Source organism: Lepidothrix coronata, unplaced genomic scaffold (genome assembly GCF_001604755.1).
Source record: "Lepidothrix coronata isolate B3197 unplaced genomic scaffold, Lepidothrix_coronata-1.0 Scaffold51, whole genome shotgun sequence".
Classification (NCBI taxonomy): domain Eukaryota; kingdom Metazoa; phylum Chordata; class Aves; order Passeriformes; family Pipridae; genus Lepidothrix; species Lepidothrix coronata.
The window spans coordinates 2574402-2596577 of NW_016690231.1; the positions used below are offsets into that span (position 1 = coordinate 2574402).

At 39.7% G+C, this 22176-nt stretch overlaps 1 protein-coding gene across 14 annotated transcripts in view; it reads right to left on the reverse strand.

Moving 5' to 3' along the window:
• Positions 1 to 22176, reverse strand: part of EP400 (E1A binding protein p400) — a 48303-nt gene that overhangs the window by 4043 nt on the left and 22084 nt on the right. For 4 of the 14 annotated variants that reach the window (XM_017815391.1, XM_017815392.1, XM_017815390.1 and 1 more), the window contains 33 exons: positions 21566 to 21732; positions 20581 to 20735; positions 19824 to 20060; positions 18586 to 18750; positions 17583 to 17750; positions 16363 to 16454; positions 15276 to 15574; positions 14603 to 14805; positions 14332 to 14501; positions 13897 to 14093; positions 13329 to 13440; positions 12680 to 12823; positions 12213 to 12371; positions 11868 to 11951; positions 11176 to 11307; positions 11010 to 11054; positions 10749 to 10902; positions 10100 to 10341; positions 9425 to 9598; positions 9119 to 9166; positions 7970 to 8106; positions 7390 to 7446; positions 7194 to 7272; positions 6383 to 6583; positions 5325 to 5370; positions 5124 to 5233; positions 4348 to 4552; positions 3686 to 3849; positions 3113 to 3319; positions 2612 to 2807; positions 1892 to 2022; positions 1095 to 1262; positions 304 to 381 (listed from right to left, as the gene is read on the reverse strand). In XM_017815391.1, the coding sequence (XP_017670880.1) occupies positions 304 to 381; positions 1095 to 1262; positions 1892 to 2022; positions 2612 to 2807; positions 3113 to 3319; positions 3686 to 3849; positions 4348 to 4552; positions 5124 to 5233; positions 5325 to 5370; positions 6383 to 6583; positions 7194 to 7272; positions 7390 to 7446; positions 7970 to 8106; positions 9119 to 9166; positions 9425 to 9598; positions 10100 to 10341; positions 10749 to 10902; positions 11010 to 11054; positions 11176 to 11307; positions 11868 to 11951; positions 12213 to 12371; positions 12680 to 12823; positions 13329 to 13440; positions 13897 to 14093; positions 14332 to 14501; positions 14603 to 14805; positions 15276 to 15574; positions 16363 to 16454; positions 17583 to 17750; positions 18586 to 18750; positions 19824 to 20060; positions 20581 to 20735; positions 21566 to 21732 (4926 nt within the window). The remainder of the gene's footprint in view (positions 1 to 303; positions 382 to 1094; positions 1263 to 1891; positions 2023 to 2611; positions 2808 to 3112; positions 3320 to 3685; positions 3850 to 4347; positions 4553 to 5123; positions 5234 to 5324; positions 5371 to 6382; positions 6584 to 7193; positions 7273 to 7389; positions 7447 to 7969; positions 8107 to 9118; positions 9167 to 9424; positions 9599 to 10099; positions 10342 to 10748; positions 10903 to 11009; positions 11055 to 11175; positions 11308 to 11867; positions 11952 to 12212; positions 12372 to 12679; positions 12824 to 13328; positions 13441 to 13896; positions 14094 to 14331; positions 14502 to 14602; positions 14806 to 15275; positions 15575 to 16362; positions 16455 to 17582; positions 17751 to 18585; positions 18751 to 19823; positions 20061 to 20580; positions 20736 to 21565; positions 21733 to 22176) is intronic. The other 10 variants (XM_017815399.1, XM_017815397.1, XM_017815394.1 and 7 more) reach the window with 8 other exon arrangements.

A 22176-nucleotide genomic window follows, 5' to 3' on the forward strand; every position in this document is an offset into this window, starting at 1 on the left:
CCAGCAGAAAGCAATTTTTAAAAATGTTTTCAAACTCTAAAAAACATTTTGTAAAATCTGTTTTTTGTCTTATCTACGAATAAGTGATGAACAAACATTGCACCACCTACCAAAGTTTGAGACTAGAGAATACATGGCAGCTGACGCAGTACTGAAGACTCATTTTTATAGAATGGCACTTGCTGTATGCTTTGAAAATACTGCCTATGCCACACATAAGGTGAAAAACACAAACATTCCAAATAAATGAGCTTTCAGTAGGATCACCTTTCTAGTGCTATGTTTGACAAGTGCAAAACCCACCTGTTGGGAAACTGAAACCATCTGCTGAATGTTGGCAACAGTAGCCTGTTGCTGGACCACTTGTGGGAGTTTTGCAACCTGTAGTGACATGAAATAAAGAAAGACTGGGTCAAAATAAAAAACTATTAAAAGAACAAAACTGGCAAAACTGCTACCAAGTGAAAACCCTTCCAAAGTCCTGTTCATGATAAGTTGTAGCTTGGCATTTAGAGTGAGATTGAATGTCTGTAAAACATTTGAGATCACTGAATTGAAGAACTTGACTAGGGGAGGAAGAGGAGAAGCCATATTTTCTATTTTAACTACAACATACTCATTTTCTCCTATCTATAAAATTGAAGGAAGCACATGAGTTCTAATGGGTTACACTATCTGGGATATACTTTTGAAAGAGCAAGGCTTCCAATTTCTAGCCCCCTTCTTTTTCTCCTTGGTTAGACTGATTCGGTTATGCAGAAAAGAAAATAAGTGAACTGTCACCTATGCTTGGCTGCCAGAAACAGGAAGAACTCTGGATGAATTTTCCTTAGTAAACACTGTAGGAATCCCTTGCTTAATAAAAAGGAGTGACTGAATTTTTTTATTTCAAAGAGGAAAGGTGAACTTACAGCTCACAGTTCCTCTGACCTGCTTTAAGGGCACATATTCAGCACCAATGAATTTTACTAAAAAGTCAATTTAAATGAAAGTGTGACTAGAATTAATATGAGTGGGTGCTAAAATGCTACCTCACCTGTCATCTTTACAATTCTCCAGTTCACAGTACAGTTTATGGTGTAAACCTGTGTTACCTGTACCTGAATCTGGGCCTGCACTTGCTGAGTTCCACCTGGTTTCTGGGTTTGGGAAATTGGAGTTGTTAAGAACTGTGTTTTAATGGCAGGTTGTGTAGCATAAGTTACTTTTTGTTGTTGTGAAGTCTGCTGTTGGGTTTGGACCGTAACCTGCTGAGCATTTATCTGCAGAAGAGAAAAAAAAAAAGGCATCAATGACCACAAAAGATTTAAAAGAACAGGTATGTAGCTAACAAGATTAATTACATTTATTTATTGGAAAAAAAAACCCTCCCAGGATTAGTAATAACAAAATGAGCACTAGATGAAAGCTTTCACCCATTCATACAAGTATTCAGAACTAATTAATGTATTTACCGAAAAGGTTCTCTCTTACACAGGGCATTCATACAATAATGCACTTCCAAAAAGCCACATTGAGATGGCCTTCTCATGATCATGATATTCTCATGGCACATGAGAACATGACATTTGAGGAAAAAGCATATTTTGCACAAATTGTATTGTAAGCGGTGAAAATCTCTGGGAATTTTCCACACGTGGTCATATTTAAAGTGACTAAAGGGAATCCTAATCTTTGTTTGAGGGCATGAGAAATCAAACCAGCCAACAACCTTACTGAAAAGTAATTAAGCACCTGACAAGGCACGTGAGAACCCGTTCTCTCCAGATATACTGAAGATTCGTCCCTAGAAATCCTGACTCACTCTCTGGGAGTCTCCTCATCACCCAGAACCCAAGTCTCCCAGCCACAGAAGCACTGCATAACTTAATGGGAGAGCAAACAACTGTACCTTTTGCTGCACAGTAGCTTGTCCCTGTGCAACCTGGGGCTGGATCGCTTTCTGCTGCTGTGCTGCTTGATGGTGCTTGAGTTTTAGAAGCTGCTGGACATGCAGTGGCTGTGCAACTACTGTCTGGCCTCCTGAAAATTACAAAAATAATTAGAACTGTAAGAGTATTGCTTTGCTCCAGTAATCACAGCTTGCAAACAGAGATTCTGCTTTTTATAGGCTTATACATCTGCATAGCTTTGAGCACTAATAACCCACTGGTTTTAATGGGAATAAGACATATGGATTTTGACACTGGAGAAAATTTCTTATCTAAGGGCATGAGTAAGCTAACTTCATGTTCTAACAATAATCTTCCTACTGGAAAAATTCTGTCCATACTATAGGAGATTTATGAAATACAATTCTTCTAATTTCCAATTTGCATTTTAAAAAAATTATAAAATCACCATGTCTTTATTTTTTAAATTCGATCTGTTCATCTACTGTCATATACAGATTTTAAAAAAAACCCAACCACATCTGGCTAAAGAATCATGCCAACCTCCAGGTTAAATGGAGTAAGAATAACCCTCTTTTCTGAAACAAAGGGGCATGCAACCTCTACAACTTCAGTTTTGAGAAAGAGTGTGTGTCCCACAGAAAACATTACTTAAAACATCCCACTTTTAGAAGAGTGGGATTTAAAATTTTATTTTTCCAGCAAGCCTGTTCACATACCTGCTGCTTTCTGTGGCTGCCCGATGGCAACACTAATGCCTGCAACAGTAACAGGGAGTGTAGTGACTCCTGCTGATGACACAACAGCAGCTGGAACAGACACCACCGGAGGCTTTGCCAGAGCAACTTGGGCTGCTTGTGGAGTTTGGGCCTGGATCTGTCCTTGTGCTTGAAGCTGGGAAGCAGGAACACGAGTCTAAGCAGTAAGGAATGAAGATTATTGTACTGGCACAAAAATATTTGCTGCATATAACAGGTCATAACAAAGTGACAGTTGTAAATGTTTCTAAATATCACGGCTCCTGTACAGTAAGACAGCTCAGAGATGGTATCAGTGGGTAAGTGCAATGCAAAGCTATTTATGTTACAGCTGTCTCTTTTGTACTGCCTAAGCAATGCAAAGGGCACTTGTGTGTGTGAATGACCAGTACCCAGCTCATTTAAACCAGCAAAGAAAGTCAGGTGTTTAAGGCTGTTTCTGCAAAGTCAAAGCCAACTTACCAGACGAGCGACCTGCAGGTTGGTCACAGTGGTGCCCGTGAGCACCGCGCCAGGACGAGGGGCTGTCACTGCAGTGAGCTGCTGGGTTTGCTGCTGCTGCTGCACTTGCACTTGTGCTGTTTGCTGCTGTGCCCCTTGCTGTGTCTGCTGCCCTGCCTGTTGCTGGGGGAGCTGCAGCTTCTGCTTCTGCAACTTGATCAGCTGCTCCTGCAAAAATCAAACACTTCCATCATTTTCAAATGTTTTACATTACAGGAAAAAAAATGCAGAGGAATCCAAAGCTTAAAAGGAGAAACATTTTATAGCAGACTATAGTTAAGATAGAGGAGCTAAGAAAGTAACTCCTTTACACAATGGCTTGCTAGTGAGTAACAGTATTTACATCCTGCCCTAGTGGTACTGTGGAAAGGGCTGTCAGGCTCACTGTCTGCATGCAATTTTAGTAGGTGAAATTTTAAGAGAGAAATACATTTCACTCTAGCCCAAGAGAACAGGATACAACACACACTGTTAATGATGCTTACAGGAACAATGAGAGCAATGTGCCCCATTACTTCAGAAGCATTTCCTCACCTGTGACAATTTCCCTACGGTTTTTATTTGAGCTGGAGATTGGGCTTGTGCCTGAGCCTGGATCTGTGGGACCTGCACCTGAGCAGCCTGCTGCTGCTGCTGCCTCAGAAGCTGGAAGTGAGCAGGGGTGATGGTTTTGCCAGACAGCTGGACTGTTGGTGTAGCTGTGAATAAAGAAAAAGCAAAATGCTCTGAAGAAAGCTTTTCAACATTCCATTTAATTCACTGATTTCACCCGAAAAGTCAAGCTGTTAAAATGCATATTTTTCTGCTCCAGCACACTTTGTGGACTTACTACAAATAACAACACATTAGCATAAAAATGATGTGAAAGCACAGTAAATAATAAAATACATGTGCCTTTCTTCAAAATGGCTTTTAGTCGAGACAGTCAACTCTAACATTTTACTGCTAGATTGTTAATAATCTTTCTAAATTGCAAAGCCTAGGGGCCAAGCAGCTGTCTACTGTAACACTTCATCCAGAAACACCGGAGAAAAATGTAATCTGAGCACCGACAATAAAGCAAGTTAAAAAAATCACAGTCCAGTTTGTGTTCTGGACCTTCAATATTGTGGGGCTGTGGTGATCTAACAACATACAGAAACTCTGGGGCCCTTTAGGTACCCTTGGAAAACGTCCCGTGAACACACGACTGTTACCTGGTGTAACTTGAGTGACCAAGGACCTGGTCTGGGCCTGCACAGGCGTGAGGTTGGTGGTCACCACGGCGGAGGCCGTCACCGAGGTCACTGCCCGCACGCCCTGGGTGGAGGCGATGGTCACCAGCTCGCTGGAGGCGGCGGGCGCTGCCGCCGCTCTCTGCTGCGTGTGAACCACCTGGGCGGTGGCAGTGCCCCCCGAGGTCTGCAAAGGAACACACCTGGCATTGCCCACGGTCTCCAGGGCCTCACAGAAAGCTAGGGAACTTTCTGGAAACAGACTGTACAATTTTATAAACAAACACAGAGCGAAAAAGGCCCAAATCCTTCTTATACTTTGATCAGCAGCTGGGTAAATCTTTTTCAAACAGGCTGGTCACCAAACACTTCACTACATTACAGAAATTTGATTTGAATACCTTTCAATATTTTGCTTTATCTTCCAGAGTCCTAAACCATTAAAATAATAATAATAAAGATCATAATTAACAAAGCACAAAACAGTTACAGTCTGAAAATGATCATGACATAATACATTGCTTTTAACAGCACTCATCTATAAACTTTTTTTAATGGTATTAAGCATTTTTTTCTGATAAAGTCTTTCAGTATGTTCTGATGCTTTGCTAAGGGAGAAGGGTTGGATACAGAACCCCTTGAAATTTGCAAGAAGCAGAATTTCTGACAACATGGAAAGCTAAAGAAGAAAACAGATATGCTGATAAATCAAGCAACCAAAATCAGCCCAGGGACACAACTAGACACGATCTACTCACAGTCAACGTTCCAGGTATAACAGGTGAAGCCAGACGTTTATTGATGGGCTGAAAGGTGGCAGCAGGGACCCCAGCAACGGTGTTCACGATGACATTTCCACTCACTGTAGCTGAAAGCAAGCCAGGATTAAATGTGAGGTTCTGAAAACGAAAACCCAAATGTCCCAGTATCTCCAGTGCCCCATTATCAAGCCTCCTTACCAGTCTGGATGCTCGTGCCCGTAACCGCTGTTTTGATGGTGCCCGCCTAATCAGAAGACAATTAAAGTAACAGTTCAGAAAAACCACAGAAAAAACCTGAACACAGTTCTCACTCTAACCATGCTGTTTAACACAGTGCTGTAGTCCAGAAGTGACAAAATAAGAAAAATGCAACAGAACACACAGATATTTCTGCAGTTGTTTGTTGATTCTACAGATCAACAACAGCTAATAAACAGATTAGGATTCTGCCACACTAACAAGCAGTTCTAGACCAGCCAAGTGTGTGGCAAATACTGGTCACTTGACATTCCTGTTGCAGAAAAAGGGAGCAATATCTTACTCTGGCACACCACAGACAACCCCTCACACAGGAACATCACTAAGCACTAGATACACAGCAATACTTATGGGTCAGAACCCATCCTCTGTGTCTTCCTGCAAAAGCTGTAGTATTCTTGCCCTTTAACAAGCAAAATAAAACCACCACTGCCTGCACACATTAGTGTGCAAACTGGATTGGCTCTAAAAACAAAAGCCTCAGACCGGTCATCAGATTCATTAAAACAAGACTCTAGATTTAAGGAAGACATAGAAAATTTGCACGAATTTGCAGTAAAACCACCATGGTATATCCTGTAGGATGCAACACTCCACTTGCCTTGCAAAAGTTAATAAAGTTGTGGTTTTTAAGTTCCTTTAACAGAGTGTTTCTTACAGCTATATTCTCTTTATTCTCCAAGTTCTCTGTATGAATACTTTCCACTGACTGTGTAAATGTATTCGCTCAGACTTCCTTAAATTAAACTGAAAAAGGAAAAAATCTTTGCATGGTGTTTTTCCACCTTAGAATACCAACACCTATAGCTACAGTGGTACAAACAGCCTTCATAAAGGAGGAAAACAGAACATACCCAGGGGAAAAAAGCAAGAAATACCTTTTATCTCACTATACTGACCGAAAATTCTCACTTTCCAGAGAAAATCCAACACAAATATGGCACACACAGAAGAGCTGAAGCTACTACATCAGAGACACCAAGCTCTCCCTTTCTTACCAATACTGCTGTGTTGGCCACAGTAGTGACTGCAGTCTGCACCACTGCCTGTGGCTGCTGAACTACCTGTGCCTGTGGCTGTGGCTGAGGCTGGGCCTGTGCCTGCTGCACCGTGGGCTGCTGTGCTGGCTGCTGCCCCGCCTGCTGCTGCTGGGGCTGGGGGCCTGTCTGCTGCTGGGCCCTCTGCTGCTCAGCCAGCGCCTGGAAAGCAAAGAGGAGCTTCAGTTCCCAAGCATGTAACAAACAGGATGTGGGGTTTTTAAAAAAACAAAATAGAGCAACAAACAAAACCCCTTTAATTCTAACCACAAAATCCCTCTAATTCTAACCACATATTACATGTGTGTGTGCAGAGACAGCTCACAAATCTGCCTTCACTCTCCAAGTCCAGGTTACATGACCTGACTAGTTTCAAACCACAAGCTATACTCATGGTTATAGGCTTAGAGCATAGCACAGCAAGCAACTTACCACCCACAAACAAGGACAAGTAGCTCTTCCTGAATAATATGAGAAAGGAGGCTACAGAATGGTCAAGAACAAAACAAGATGTTTACGTGTTTTTAATATCTTTTCCCAAAAGATGCTCCTTGTTGTTTAACGAGCCTGAGTGTGACAGCAGGCCCGAGGAAAGGTCCCACTTTAGGCCTTGGATATCTAAACCCCAGTATGTGAAGCAATTTGCAGCTGTTCATAATAACATCTACTGTATTGCCAAACTTGTCCCAGGAGGCACCTTTGCTCATACCTCCTCTTCTGTCTAATGTTTTAATGACTTCAGTCCCATGTGCAGCTGAGATGGAAACCATACCTTTTTCTCTTTGGCAATACGTTCTGCTCGGAGGGACGCGACTTGAATTGGAGGAAGTGGCTTATCATAGTTGATTCCACTACAAACAATGATAAGGCAAAGCACACAACAGTTAAAAATAACTGAAACTTAAAAAGCAAAGGAAAGACAGCACTTTTAGACAATTCATAACTCTTGTAAGACAGGGAGTGCCCACCTTTCTGCAAGCACTGATGCGTGCTTTGGATTCTTCTGGAAAGGATTCATGCCAAGCCTGAAATTGAGCAAAACCATGTTACTGGAGACAGAAAAAGCTTAAAACCAGTATTTAATTTCACACTTTTTAGCACATGACACTGCAATTTTGGTGAAGTTTTCATGATACTCCCATCAGTACTGAAGCCTGCATACAGACACACATTTTAAGAAGTACTCAGAAAATACTCTAAATAAATGCAGAAAAAGTGCAGGAAGATACTTAGAAAAGAAGGTGCTATTAAACATTTAAAATTAAAATTAAAATTAAAAGTTTACAACTCAGGCGAATGGATATGAAGTAGATTTAAATAAAAACAACTCAGTGCTGTGCTGCTCTTAACGAGAAAGAGCAAATTCTTGCAGTGAGTAAAGTCTAACCCAAACACATTGGAGGTGTCCAGTAACACAGGACACAGGGAGAGAGATCAAGAACAGAGAAAGAGAGTGTAGAATAACTCTTGGTTGTGAGAGCAGTTCTGAGCACAGTTTCCAGGAGATCTGTGGTAGCAGGGAGATCAAATGATCCCAGGTAAACTTACAGAGGTTTGATAGGTGGACTTCTTTTCCCTGCAATCATTTTCATCATCTCAAAATGATTAGTATAGAGTTGCGTGTGGGTTGCACCCTCGTCTTGAGCATAGATCTGATTGGTACGAAGTGGGCGGCTGTTTTTAGTCTAAAAAAAAGAAAACAAACCAACTTTCAATTGCAAACACACCCACGTGGCATTTTGTCTATGTATAAACACAGGGTGCGCTTGTAGATTATTTAAAAACGTACTCCGACATATCTAGCACAGACTGGTTTCTGCCTCGTGTCACTGATAACTTACTGTTACACAAAACTCTATGGGAAATATATAAAGAAAGAGCAAAATAAGGAGCAGTTCTCACGGTCACACTGGCATCAGCACTTGGGGACATACAAAATGGCAAACTCTAATTTGAAAAAGAATCTTTGCTTTAGTTTAGATTTTGCAAGTTTAATTCAGTACCCAAACCAAGAGCCCATTAGTTTATAGTTATGCACAGCGCACACGTAAGATAATAAAACAAAACCATCACTGCACTGCTCTCCCAACAAAGCTATGTTAACATCCACACACCATGCCACTCTAATATTTGGATTCTCCTAAGCAGAAATTGCCAGTCAGGGACAAACCTCCTTATCAGTCAGAGAATGGGACTACAGCAGAAGTTCCAGATTCTCTGCCCAGCTCTGTCACTAAATTGCTGTGTGGTTTGGAAGAAGGTGTTCATAGTCATGGAACTGATTTTTGTTTCTGTAGCGTCCTATCATCCTCATTTACTAAAAGGTGTTTCAGGCATCAAATTCACTATATATTTGTAATCCACTTAGACTCTAGTATGAAGTTTATTCTTACAGATCCTAAGTACCATCAGGATAAGTTACATGGTGGTTGTTAGGTGGAAAAATACCCACTACAGTTTAAGTGAAATCACAAACTTCTTGCGTGATCTAAAATTTATCTATCAAATCCAAAAGCTGAAGTCTGGTGTCAATCCACTGTATCAACAAAGAAAGGAAAAATAAATTTGGAATTTTAATTGATGTTTCAGAACTCAAGTAACACTCAACATGGATCTCATATGAATTATCTGCCCACCTCCATTGCTGCTAAATACCACAGTGTCTAGATTTGATTTTGAAAGAATACCAATGCACACCTTATAAATACTTTTTGTCTTCTTTTTAGGATTAGCTTCGTACATTAGCTGTAAAATAAGAAGGAAAGTTAGATGATCTTTTGTGGAAGATTTTGTTCAGGTGCTTTTTCTTTTCAAAGAAATCACATAAAATAAGTGGAAATCCTGATGAGAATAATTTAAAAAAATCTTTTAAAAGTTATTTATTTACACTGTTGAAACGTTTAACAAAAAAAAAAAAAAACACAAGTGTTTATGGAGATAAGGAAAAAAAACTCTACAAACTGAAGGTAAAAAATAGAGACGCATCACTCTGTGTAAACTCACCTTTCCTTCTTCCCGTGGAATAATGACATTTTCGTATCTGTTCCGGCACTGTTTTGGGGAGCGATAGACTCTGCTGCACGAGTTAACAACGTCACTCACAAGGTCCCAGTTGGGAGTGTGTGCTGGCGACACAACAGCAAGATTTAAAGGAAGCTCCAGCAGCTGCTTCACTGCCTGCAACAGATAAAGATGACAAATGGTTACCATCTTCCAAACCTACCCTTATCTGCGTGTCCACACACCATTACCACAATGAGACAGATAGCTCAGGGCTAAGGCTCTGTGTTCACCTGCACTGACAGAGAATAAATAAAGTGCTATTATGCAGACTGATGTGCAAGGAAACCTTTGGAGAATGGTATGAGAGAGACAGAGAGCTGCCATTCAAGTGCTGCCCTCCTCTGAAAAGTGAGGAGAACCTTAGATGTATTATCCTGTGTCCAGCCAGCACAACTACTCTGAAATGTAATAGTAAGTGGTTACTAAAACAAAAACAGGCCTTAATCACACATTTTGTAGTTTAACCTTAAATTCCTCCTTAAAGGAACACAAACAGGCAATCTGTCTATGTCAGCAAAATGCCAAACTAGCCATTAAGAATTAGAAATAATCTTGAAGAAATAAAGTACAGGAATAACAACATAATAACAACAGAAACTGTTGGTATCATCTGACCTGCAGAAGTGCCCAGTCTTCGCTGATCAACCACTCTGGATTATCCTGTCCAGCCTCAGTAGCTGGTTTGACAAGTGTTGGCAAAGGCTTTGCAAACTGTGTCTGTTGTTTCAACAAGATGTTCTTCTTTTGCTCTTTGCCCTCTCGGCGCATTTTCAACATTCCCGGAGTTGCTCGATCAAAAAGCGAACGAGGTGGAATAACCGTCTCTCCATGACGTTGCTTCTTCTTTCTACCTGCAGCTAAGACATAAAATAAAACATTATTGCCATTCTTTGATTCCTCTCCTTACAGCTGCAAAATGTTCCTACATGTACAGAGCATTCCACGCTGCCTCTGAAAAGCTTAGTGAGCTATTAAACAGAGTCTGGTATAAAGTAAGACCAGCCTTGTCATAACTCACATAGTAGAATGTCAGTTTTCTAAAACTGCCTTTAAGGACATCTATGTGTCTAAAAAGAAGACACATCATAAGAACGGGCCCTTCCAGTGATTCTGTTGCTTCAAGGCCACAGTGAGACAAGAAAGTCATCTCTTCAAACCTGCAAATTTGATCTTTACTGGACCAGACATGGAGAAGAGATGAAAAATCCCATTTTTTTTTAACTTTCAGCAATACATCTCGGAAGAGTTTTGAGCAAACACTTACCAGACGGATCTGTTTTGTGTCGTTTACGCTCCTTCCTGACATACACTGGAGGCAATTTTGATTCTGGAATAGGGGTGGTGTCATACATCAGGCACATAACAGAATCTATGTAGATATCATTGTCATCCTGTGGTGGAGTAGGAGGAGTCCAAAGCTGCACAGAACAAAACGTGTAAGTACTGCAATATTAAATCTCGCTGATCTTTATGCTTCAAGAAAATAAAAAGCCTGTTTAGGCTGCCTGGTGTTATTTTTACTTACCGGCATAATTTCTGTTTGTCCATCTGGACCTTCATAGACATATTCCTACACAGCAAAAAGAGAACACAATTCAAATGATCCAACTGAACCTTGAAGGGAAAAGATATTCTCAGAATAACTGTTAAGAAATACACTTTTAAGAAAAACGAGACTAATCAGGAATTACTTTGTGGTATGCATCCTCCCGAGTGTAGGTTAGAAGTTCCTCTTCATCCTCCCAAAGCATTTTTTGCTCTTTTTCCTTTAACTCCTTCATATGCTGGATTTCCCAAGCTCTCTTTGCACTTTTCAGGTCCATCTAGATGAAAGTAAGACTCCTTAGAAACTATGCAGTAACAGACACTGGATTAGAAGCCATCAATTTGTATTTTTATGGATAAACTCCTTGAACTTTGACATTTTCAGGCACAGAAATCATATAGCAATTTCTTAACACATACTTTCACAATCATTTAGAAGATATTTCTTGGTCTCTGTTGAGGGTTTTTAAACCATCAAAATAAAGCCATCAGAGAATTTCAGTTAAACAGTGAAGACAACCAGAACACAGGCTCACTGAAATTAATGACATTTTTCCCCTGTTACAGATGGAGTACAACAAATATTTGCTGAGCCAGGCTGAATGCAATTCCCATTTTATAAAAAAGAAATTAAGAACTGACACCTGGTTAAAACCAGAGAATCCCAAAATAATGAGCTCTCTGTAAGACATTATGCTCTTCATAAAGCACAGGGAGAAAAGATCACAGAAGTGCCTACAATATATTCCACATCATTGATGAAACTTTCACTTCATACTGAAAATATAATAAATGTTGTTCAGTGGCAGAACAACATGGAAAAGATTGGTTGTTTTACCTCATTCAACCGTGGCTCATTGTCCTCAACTGAACCGTGGAAGAGCTCTAGGTAATTCAAAGCATACCTCTCAATTGGAGTCAGCTGAGAGAACATATCAAGGGGGAAAAAATGTTAGTTTTAGGATAATAAAAGAATTGTTATCCAAAGTATCAAAGCTCTCCTTAAAACTCATCTCCCTCTCTGATGCTTAAAATCTTAAATCAGTGGGAGATCTCCCATTCACTTCATGAGAGTATCAATCCCATAGACAACAAAGTTGCTTTAAGGCCAGACTGCAAAGAAATCGAAATATTTGAACTACACATTACTTTTTAACCAGATATTCATAGAGAGTCATGGTACCTGATCCACAACAGCAACTAACTCCTGCAGCTGTGAGGGCTCTTCATTGTATTTTGTCTCGTAGAGCTCTGAGATTAAAGGTTCAATGCTTGACTCGGATCCTATTTCTCGTATGTGATCATTTGACTCCTCATCCTCTCGTTCAATACTGTTGAGGGCCTTTCAGAAGGACATAATTTAAAAATAATTAAGACTTCAAAAACGTGGAAAGAAATCCCATAGGAAGTTCACTGAAATGCAACACAAATTTCTGGAGTAAGTCTCTGCTGCAGCAAGAGAAACAGTCCCCAGAAAGTATAAAACTCATCTGTGGGCTTCTGGAAGCTTTGTCACAAGGAGAATGACAAAACAATGTAAAACTACCAGAAAAAGAGACTGACAGAATTTACACAAATAAAATGAGATTAGATAGCTGTTTAATACTAATGTTGCACAGCTGTATTTTTAATGTATGTGTTAATAATTACCTCTATGAAAGGTCTTGCAACTTTAGGTGAAATATTTTCTGCTGGAGACGGCTCTTGAGAAAGTACTACAAATTCTTCTGCTTTCACTCTAAATCCAGAATCCTCCATAGGAGAATGAACCTCAAACAATTCCTGAATCGTTTGCTTCATAAATAGAAAGGGAAAAAAGAGAAATTAATTCAGCTTTTGGGAGCATTCTATTTTTTAATATATTGGCAGTGCCAGGCAGGATGGACTGGTTTCATCAGTGCAGTCACCGTCTCATGCATCTTCAGAGCAGCAGTTGAGAACTTATCTCTCTAAATGCCCAAACTTTATATTTCACATTTTTAAAGCTGTTGAAACCTTCATCCCCACAAGCTCTGCAGAATTTTGCAGCAGGGTGAAGAAATCAGAATATATTAAGTCACAGAGGTGATGTCTGTGCATCACTATGCAAGTAACGGAAAAAAAGCAGATGGGACAGTATTTGAGAGAATGTGGCCCAAACACTGAGAGTTCAAGCAATCATGAAATCCAATATGCTTGCTATTTAATTCTAGCCCAAACAGACTTCTACTAAACTGTTACTAAACACTCCAGCACAGATGCTTGAATTTATTAAACACTGCAACACAGGTGTTTCAATGTATTCTGAATATTAACTTACCTGTGTTAAAAAGGCCATTGAATAGTCATTTCCCTGAGCAGCTACTTCTCTGATCAAGTCCTTTGTGCCGTTTTTCAAAAGTTTCTCTTCTACAGAATTACCACTGACAAGCCTAAAAAAAAAGGAAAAAATATAGCAATCTGATAAGTCATTTCCAAATCAGCTTTCAGAAACCAAAAGATAAATTGTCCTTAGAGAGTAACACAGGACTCTTAAAATGTAGAATTTGTGGGGTTTTTTTTTAGTTCTGGTACAGACCCAGAAAAAAACACACTACTACCTCCACTGTAAAACTTTCTTTTACTAATTCATCTAATAAAAAAAAACCCCAACAACATAAAGGATCTCACTTGAAAAATTCCATGTAGACTAATAGACAAAACCCATGCAGGTATTTGGTGTTAAACCTCATACACATTTTCCCATGATATCCTGGCATCTTTTATATTGAAGTGAGGTGAAGTTTTCACATGGTTTCCACTTTATTCCAAATCATACAGGGCAGCACTACCTGGAGTAACCTTACATTAAAGCATGTTAAAGAGCAGATGTTGATTGCAACCATTACCTGTATATATGGATATCTTTACATCTCCCAATTCTGTCACACCATTCCTGAGCTTTTGCATCCATCACTGGGTTTAAATCATTGTCATAGAACACAACAGTGTCTGCCTCAACAAGATTGACTCCAGTGGAACGACTGTGAGAGGAAAGGATGGCACAGAAAATGCGCTTGTCTCTGTTGAAAATTTTCATCAGCTCCTACAAAAACAGAATCAAAGCAAGGAGTAAATAAACACATACACAAAAGAAAATACCAAACAAAATTCACTATAGCCCAATAAAAAACAGACAAAGTTTTTTATTGAAAATTTGGAACAACTCCAAGTGTTTCAAACTGAATAAGGAATTAGGCAAATTTCCTTCCCTTGCTGTAGTGTATAAAAGCCTGAGCAGCAAATATTGCTGTACCAGGGGTCAACTGTTAGAGCACACTTACCTGCCGTTGTTCCTGGTTAGCATATTCATCAATCCTCACAAACGTGAGGAAATGGAAATTCAGGAACAACTCCAGTATGTCCAACATCAGAATCATCTGCGACAAAATCAGCACACGGCGCCCTTCGGATTTCAACTTCTGAAGCAAGACAGCAAGAGCTTCTAATTTTCCTATAATTCAAACAGAAAAACCAATAGTGGTTTTATATAGGAATTCCACTGCTGTGACACAGGAAATTCCTGAAATATTGTCAGCAAATGCCCTCCTTTACCTGAGTCATACTGCACCAGTCGGAGGTCGGGGAACTGCAGCAAGTGAGGAGTTGTCAGCTTTTGCAACTGATGCAAGTGTGGAGCTGCCTTCTGCCTCAGGCTGTGCTTGAGGAGTTTCAGTCTGTGACTATAGGAAGGAGGAGGATTTGCTACATATAAACATGGGGGAGCAGCAACTGCAGCTGGCAACACGAAGAGAGCCCTGTGAAAAGCATCAAAAGAAGGGAATACCAATTTAAAAAGCTACACACAAAACGATCATTTATAATCACAGATGCAGCAATAATTTTCAGCCTGTTAAATGCTATCCACTACATGTTGGTCTTGGCTAAACTAGTTTGTGCCTGCAACTCCGGATCTTAACTCTTGTTAATTGGCTCCAAGAGGTATCTATTCACAAGTAAATCCAAAGTGTACGAATGTAAGCTTAAGTATAGTCAGTTAAATCTGGTTTTGAAATTAGGAATGAGACACTGAAAACTCTTTATTATAAAGATCCTGAATGAATCAGAAGTGACTGTCATTTTTATGTCGATGCTGAACATCACTTACTGCTAAATAAGTCAGTCTAAACCAAACAAGCTCACGAACAGAAACACAGGTTCTTTGAAAAAGAGTGTTTTAGAAATAACTAGACCTGGTAAAGGCTTATAAGGCAGAGTCCCACATTACCTGTCAACAACGTCCTTTAGAGATTCTTGTTGCTGAACCAAGCCCAGGAGCATTTCTTGCAAAGGGTTACTTGTTCCTCCGGAGGCACTTGAAGAAAGGCAACAGTTGACGAAGCCAGCCCACCTCCAGCTGTTGCCTTCACTGGGAGCCAGCTGGGAGGGCTTCCTTTCCCCAGCCAAAGAGCAAACACTCAGCACGTCTCTGCCGTACACCGGGGCCCGCGAGCAACGGCGCTCGTTGCCAGAAAATATCCTGTCCAGGCGCTCCTTCAGAAGCCGGTTCTTCTCCTCGTACGTCTCCTTTTGCCAAGAAAAGTTGGAAAAAAACACATTTGCTGCTCATCACAATCACTGAGGAATATGAGTTCCTTCAGAATGAAGCTATGAGGGTCAGAGTACTGTGTGCTTTATACCACCAGCATCTCACTTTGTAACTGCTACTAAGACCAATCACAAAAGGCATAAATTTCAGACAAAATTTGCAGACTGCAGCTAAATTCAATTCATATTAGAGAGTCAATTCTATCTCAGTTTAGTATCTTCTCATTTTTTTGAAGTACATTTTCTTAGCTTTCAAAATAAAACAAAATTATTCATTAATAATTTCAATTAACACATTAATTGATAAGGTGCAGGTCCTTGAACAGTTTGATATATACTTCATGTTTCCCGATGCTTTATAAGTTGCTTGAGCATCTTTTCTAAAAATTTGTTAAGACTACAAATCTATTAAAATTTGCCCATCTTTGTGTTCAAAACACAGAAAATCTCATGATTCCTTACTTTATACATTGCTACATAATTACAATATATTACAGTTAAAAGAACCTGTCTGCTATCACAGCACAAGAAACCTGTCAGATGCTTTTATACACCAGAATTTATTTTAAACTATGGATTATGGATGAAAATGCATCAGATCTGTCAATCTGAAACACTGACAAAAGTTGGGGCTTTTTTTACCTACTTGGTAATTATCAAAGTTCCTAATTAATTCCGGCTTTGTAAATTATAGCTTCCAACTACTACATGGACTTAGCATTGACTCTGGAAAGTTGTGTTTCCATAAGAAAATAAAAATGGAGTACCTGTGACTGTCCATGTGTAGGTGCTGGTTTTAACACTGCTCCCATGTCACCAGATGGCAAATTGGCAACTGCAGCTCTACCTGGAATACAAACTGAGGATAAACCTTGTGTTTATATATTTATTCTTCTGAAGATTGCTCTCCTTTATTATTTGCAATAAGTAGACATTTCATAGCTATGACATCATCACTGCAGACAAATTTTTAGTCTAAATGTCCATTGGGTATTGCAAATCTGTACTTTGTTAAACATCAGATATCTGACAGGTATTTACACCGATTGTTTTCACAGAAATCCAGGATAGAGCAATGAAATTTTACTTTGCTTTGTACAAAGACCTGCTGCATTTGTACTTGAATCAAAATGTCATGTATAATGCAATATGTATTAACACTTAGAAGTCACACTCTAATTCAGGAAAAGATTGTTCTAATTTATCTTAAACAAATCATCTAAGATTTTTCAGAAAACATATCAATTCAGTGTATCTACAAATTGATAAAACTATACAATGCAATCTCAGTAGCATTCTACACATTAATACATTGAAATGGAACAGAAAATAGTCTGTTTTGAGGGAATGGTTTATATCCACAAAAAATTACAGCAGATGGCCATTTCCAGTGAATGATCTCCTAGTGCTGTATTTAAATTTATATAATTTAAAAATCTGCTGTTCTGTTGTAAATGCATTAATTTCTCTATTATTTTTGATCAACATCGTGGCTGTGTTTTTAAGCAAAGAACTGATCACATTTGCAGAAAGGTGCCAAACACCTAGGCAACACTTGAAGAGGGAAAACTGTAGCTTGATCAACTAGAGAAGACAATTAGATAAAAGCAAAATCAATGTGGAAAAATGGAGAGAATTGTTGGACATTCTCTCTCAGTATAGAAAATAATCACCCTTGACTTTTCACTGCAAAAATTAGCAAAGTATTTCAAATTTACTTCTTCCCACTAAACTTTGGCCTAAAGCAAAACTGGCAAATAAAAATACATCTATAATAAAGTTGCAAGCTCTCCCAAGTTTGTACTAAAAATTATCTAAAATCTCCAGTACCCATCATGCACAAATGAGAAGGATTTGCCTCACAGTTTACCTCCTTCTGAACTCCAGTTACGGAATTATAGTCTGTAACAATTTGGAGTTATATATCAATGTGATTTTAGTAATTCAATATTTAGACAGAGACAGTTCCTCAGGCTGGAAAACCCACCTTGCTGTGTCACTGCTGTGGAAGTTGGGACACCTGTCTGATGCTGGTTTCCTAAAGCATTCAGAGCATTCTGCACAGTTCCTGCTTGGGACACTGTCTGCATGACAACTGGGCCCTGAGGTCTCAGGTACTGTTGGCCAGGTGCTGACACAATCTGAAGGACACTTCCTGCATGGGAGAATTTTAAAACACATTAGGTTGGATAGAGTGGAAAATAATAAATAGTTTTCTCTAGCAAAACCTATTCCTCTTGCAAACTGATCATTGCTGTTTCAAACTATGTTGAATTTTCCCAGACAAGTTCACTGCACTAATCTGCCACAACATCCAGTAAGAGAGAAACACTCAAGTCTTCATAGTTAACGAGGGGTTTCCTGTCATAGGGATATTATTCTAATCTAGGTGCTTATACAGAATTTAGACAAAATCCAATCAACCAAAAAATCTTCACTTAATATTCCCTCTATTTATTTTGTTGGCCACACAGAATCAAGATATCTAGGTTCTCCTGAATTTGGCAACACATACCACCAGCAAGAGAAATTTGAGGGCAAAATGTATTGTAGGTAGAGCATTCAGGTCATGGCAACAGTTGGGTCAAAACTCAGAAGCACATCAACCTTGAAGTATTATTTACACCATTTCAGAACAAACCAAGAATGTCCTCAGTTTTGTCTGTTTCTGCTCACCAGGGAGTTTACATCAAATAATGCCTCACCTTACTGTAGCTGCATTGCATGGATATGAAAACAAATTAAATAATAAAATTTTGGAAAACAATACAGAAAAAGAAAGTACCCATGTCTTTCATTTGATAGGCACTAATTTTTCAAATCAGAGGGACCTTGGCATCCCTGTCTCACACAGAAAATAGGAAGAGGAGAGCAGTACAAGCAGCAGGGATGGAAAAATCTCCTTAACAGATAGCAGTAAGGAACATGTTGCCCATATCAAAACATGAGCATCCTAAATAATGGAAAACTCCCTGTTTTGGAAAAAGTACCTTGTAACTGCAGGGGCTGCCCTGCAGTGAGCTGGCGAAGTTGACTGTGTGACAAAGTGAACTTGTTCCCTTGGAACTGCAGCGTTACCGGGGTCTCTGGCTGAGCGATCCTGCCTTGTGCTCCTGCTATAGAAGCCAGCTGGGCTATTTTTACTACCTCACCACCTGTTAAGGGGGGAAACAGGCATTAAAAAAAACCCCAAAGTGGGAGGTGAGTGGTTCAGTATTCACAATTCTACACTTTGGTTAGTAAACTGGTGCTGAAGCGCCTTCCATGCATAATTATACTTAGTGCATCAAAAGTGTCATATAAAAGTTAAGCAGGTATTGCTTTCTATATTTGTTGGACAAACTGGAAAGAAGCTGATTGTTTAAAGGGTAAGAACATCGACATTTTAGAAATTACCACTTCCATTAGCAAAAAAAAGTTAAGAGCTACCTGAAAACTCATGTGACACTTTGTAACAGAACAGAGTAAAGACATTAAAGTGATTTTCACTGCCTTTTCAAGAGCATGAAGCAAGGTTTAAGGAAGAAATTAAAATAATCACACATGTGGCACTGTAAATACACATTTGAAATGGCCTCAAATTTGCTGATGAAACATAATTTATATTAAGCGATCTGCATTTAGACAAACCAAAAAGCTTTAAAGTGACAAGGGACAAAGCTTTTTGTGATTTAAATGCAGAAAGGTTAGAGGCATTTAAGCAATAAGTTTTATGATACATTGAGAAAATACTGGTGTGAAAATTCAGCTTTTGTAAAGGCAGTGCATTACCCCAGAGATAAAATTAATACAATCAGTGCTCAGTACTCTCTACACATGCTAATAGGCAGTGCACATACAACCTTAAAGCAAAGCCTCATCGCTTTTCTCTGCCTAACAGTTGCGACGTTCCTCTCCGCGAGAGAGGCCTTTAGCAGATGGATTAGTGTTTAACATGAAAGGAATAATTAGGATAGAGCTAAAACATTTGGTCTGAAGGAAGTCTTGCCAGCAGAAGAAACATGCAGAAACAGGAGATTAAGTTGACACCGCTAATGTATGTCCACAGCAATTCTATTGTTTCTTATCCAATTTTCGATTTTCCTTGGTCATAAAGCAACGTACTGAGCAAGGCTAATCAGAAGAGTGAAAAAAAAACAACGATTCTGTACACATCTTAGGGTGCCTAGTAACTTAACCTCATTGTAGTACAAAGGTGGGAGAAACCTTGAAAGGGGAGGCCACTTACTAGGCAACCGTGCCTGGGCCTGAGAGGTGAGAACCAGCCTCTGAGGCAGCACACTCTGTTGGATGGTGTGCGGGGGGGGCTGTGGCTGGGCCTGGCCTGGCTGAGGGGCCGGCGCAGAGGTCTGGCCCCGCGGTTTCACAGGGTTGGCTGTGCTAGTTGCTGTGGTGAAGGTCGCTGCGGGCTGGTGTCTTGGAGCACTGGTGGAAGCCTGAGTTGTCTGAAACTGTGCTGCTGCGGCTGCAATCAATAAGGGTTGTTTGTGCAAGCTGTTAGAGGTTTTAACTCCGCTCTTTTTAAACAACCTGCATTAAAAAGAAACCTTCCAACAGGATATTAAAACGGCTACAGGAACGGCTTGTCCTTACAGACTGGGATTTCTAGCCACACCTTTTATTCCATCCTAGTTTTATAACATTATCTATTTGGAAAGCATTGTTTAAAGGCTAAACAAATACATAAAAGCACTGTAAATTCCCATCTTTGACAGAACACTAGACGCCCTGGGGGTTTAAATACCAACTGTGCCATATTTACTCCATATGCTGACAGGTTACACAAAGCTTAGTTTTGCATTACACTTGCAGATCACACTGTAGAAACTAGTGGGGAAATTTACTGGCAATTAGTCTGTTGGTATTTTTAAGCCATTAGTATTCTAGACCATTAAGCTAGAGGGAAAAGGAATTCTATTAAACAGACTAACTTGTACCTGCCTAGGCAGAGGTGCAGGTGACCAAGGCAGCACTAACTCCCTTACCTTGGTTTGAGGACACCGTGGCTATGGGTGATCTGCCTCGCACTTGCCCCTGCTGAGTCACCGTCGCTGTGGTCACCGTGCGCTGCACTTGAGTGCTTGGGAAAACCACAGTCCTGCCCTCGGGCTTCTGACCGTACTGAACGGGCTGGAACAGCCTGAAAAGGAAATGAAACCTCAAAGTCTATGGGAAGATCACAGTTTGGCCTTTAAAAATAAACTCCGTCCCCCCGAGGAAAGTATAAACTGAGCGTGTCAGATGCAAATCTCCTCCTTGCTAACGGCTGAAGCTGGTGAGACTCTCCATTCCAGCAACTTCCTGAGTGGACATCCTAGAGAGATTTTGCTAAGTCCAAGAAGGAGAACTTTCATTGCCATGCACCCAGTTTAAGGCAGGATGCATCAGAATTAAAGCAAACAGCTTAAAGAGACTGGGACAATATCTGGAAAAAGAACAGGGCTCTCATATTATTTCCAGAGACATTAACATGCTGCAGGTCACCAGGTAGCTCTTCTGCATCAGAAAAACAGTTCCACCTTACTCTGAGATCACTACTTGACTACGGGAGAAATACTCTTCAAAAATTTACTGCTATAAAACTCTATATATCTCTTACATAACACTGCAAGCAAAGCTAACACTATAGGCCCAGCTTAGTCTTGAATTATCTCCATGCTAATTTTGCAAAACAACACTCAGTTGGCATAAACAAGGTCCCCAAGAACAAAACTCATCTGCTGGTGAAGTAAAAACTATGGGAAATCCATCAACAAACTTCCAATGGAATGGTATGCCTCAAAAAAACTATTAAAACAGAATCCTTATTTTCAAGGGTAAACAAGAAAGCAAGAGAATAATAAAACCCAAAGTCAAGCCTGGGGTTTTGTGTGGATCCCATTAGCAGAGATGCAGACAGAACTCTGTAAAGCAACAGAAGTACCTTTTGCTGCTGTAATTCCAGCTTAAAAGGAGTGCAGGAGTACATACCTGCTTGGTTTGAGCTTCACTGGGGTGGGCCTAGCTGGTGGTGGAGGGGAGCTGTAGATTTCTTCAATCAACTTTCTAGTAACCTTTTGTTTTGGCAACATTTGTGCTTCATAACGAGTCATTTTGTTTTCCATTCCAATGAGATCAAAAAGAGACAGGTCTGATTCCTAGAGATATTGTAAAAATAAGGTTTGTTTTATGTGATGACTCAAACAGTTAAGTCCTCTTCATGTTCTATGCAGAATTAAATTTCTATATATTTATTTTTAACTTGAAATAAATGGTGTAAGTTTAAAAAGTAAACTATTAATTATTAGCCAAAACTGTCTAGAAACCTTGGAAATGTATCTTAAATTGACAATCCCATTTCAAGCACTAGAAGAACTGAAATCATTATCCAGTTACAGAAATCAAAGCAAGGCACATTTAAGAATTCTTCATATATCATAAATTCCAAAGAATTAAGTAGAACTCTTAGGTGTTTGTTAATTATCAAGCTCTAATGCCAAACTATAATTTAGGAGTAGGAAAATATGAAGGACGGAAATAAAATCAAACAAAAAACTTCAGCTGCTCCATCACTCACAGTTCTCTCTAATGCAATTATTTCC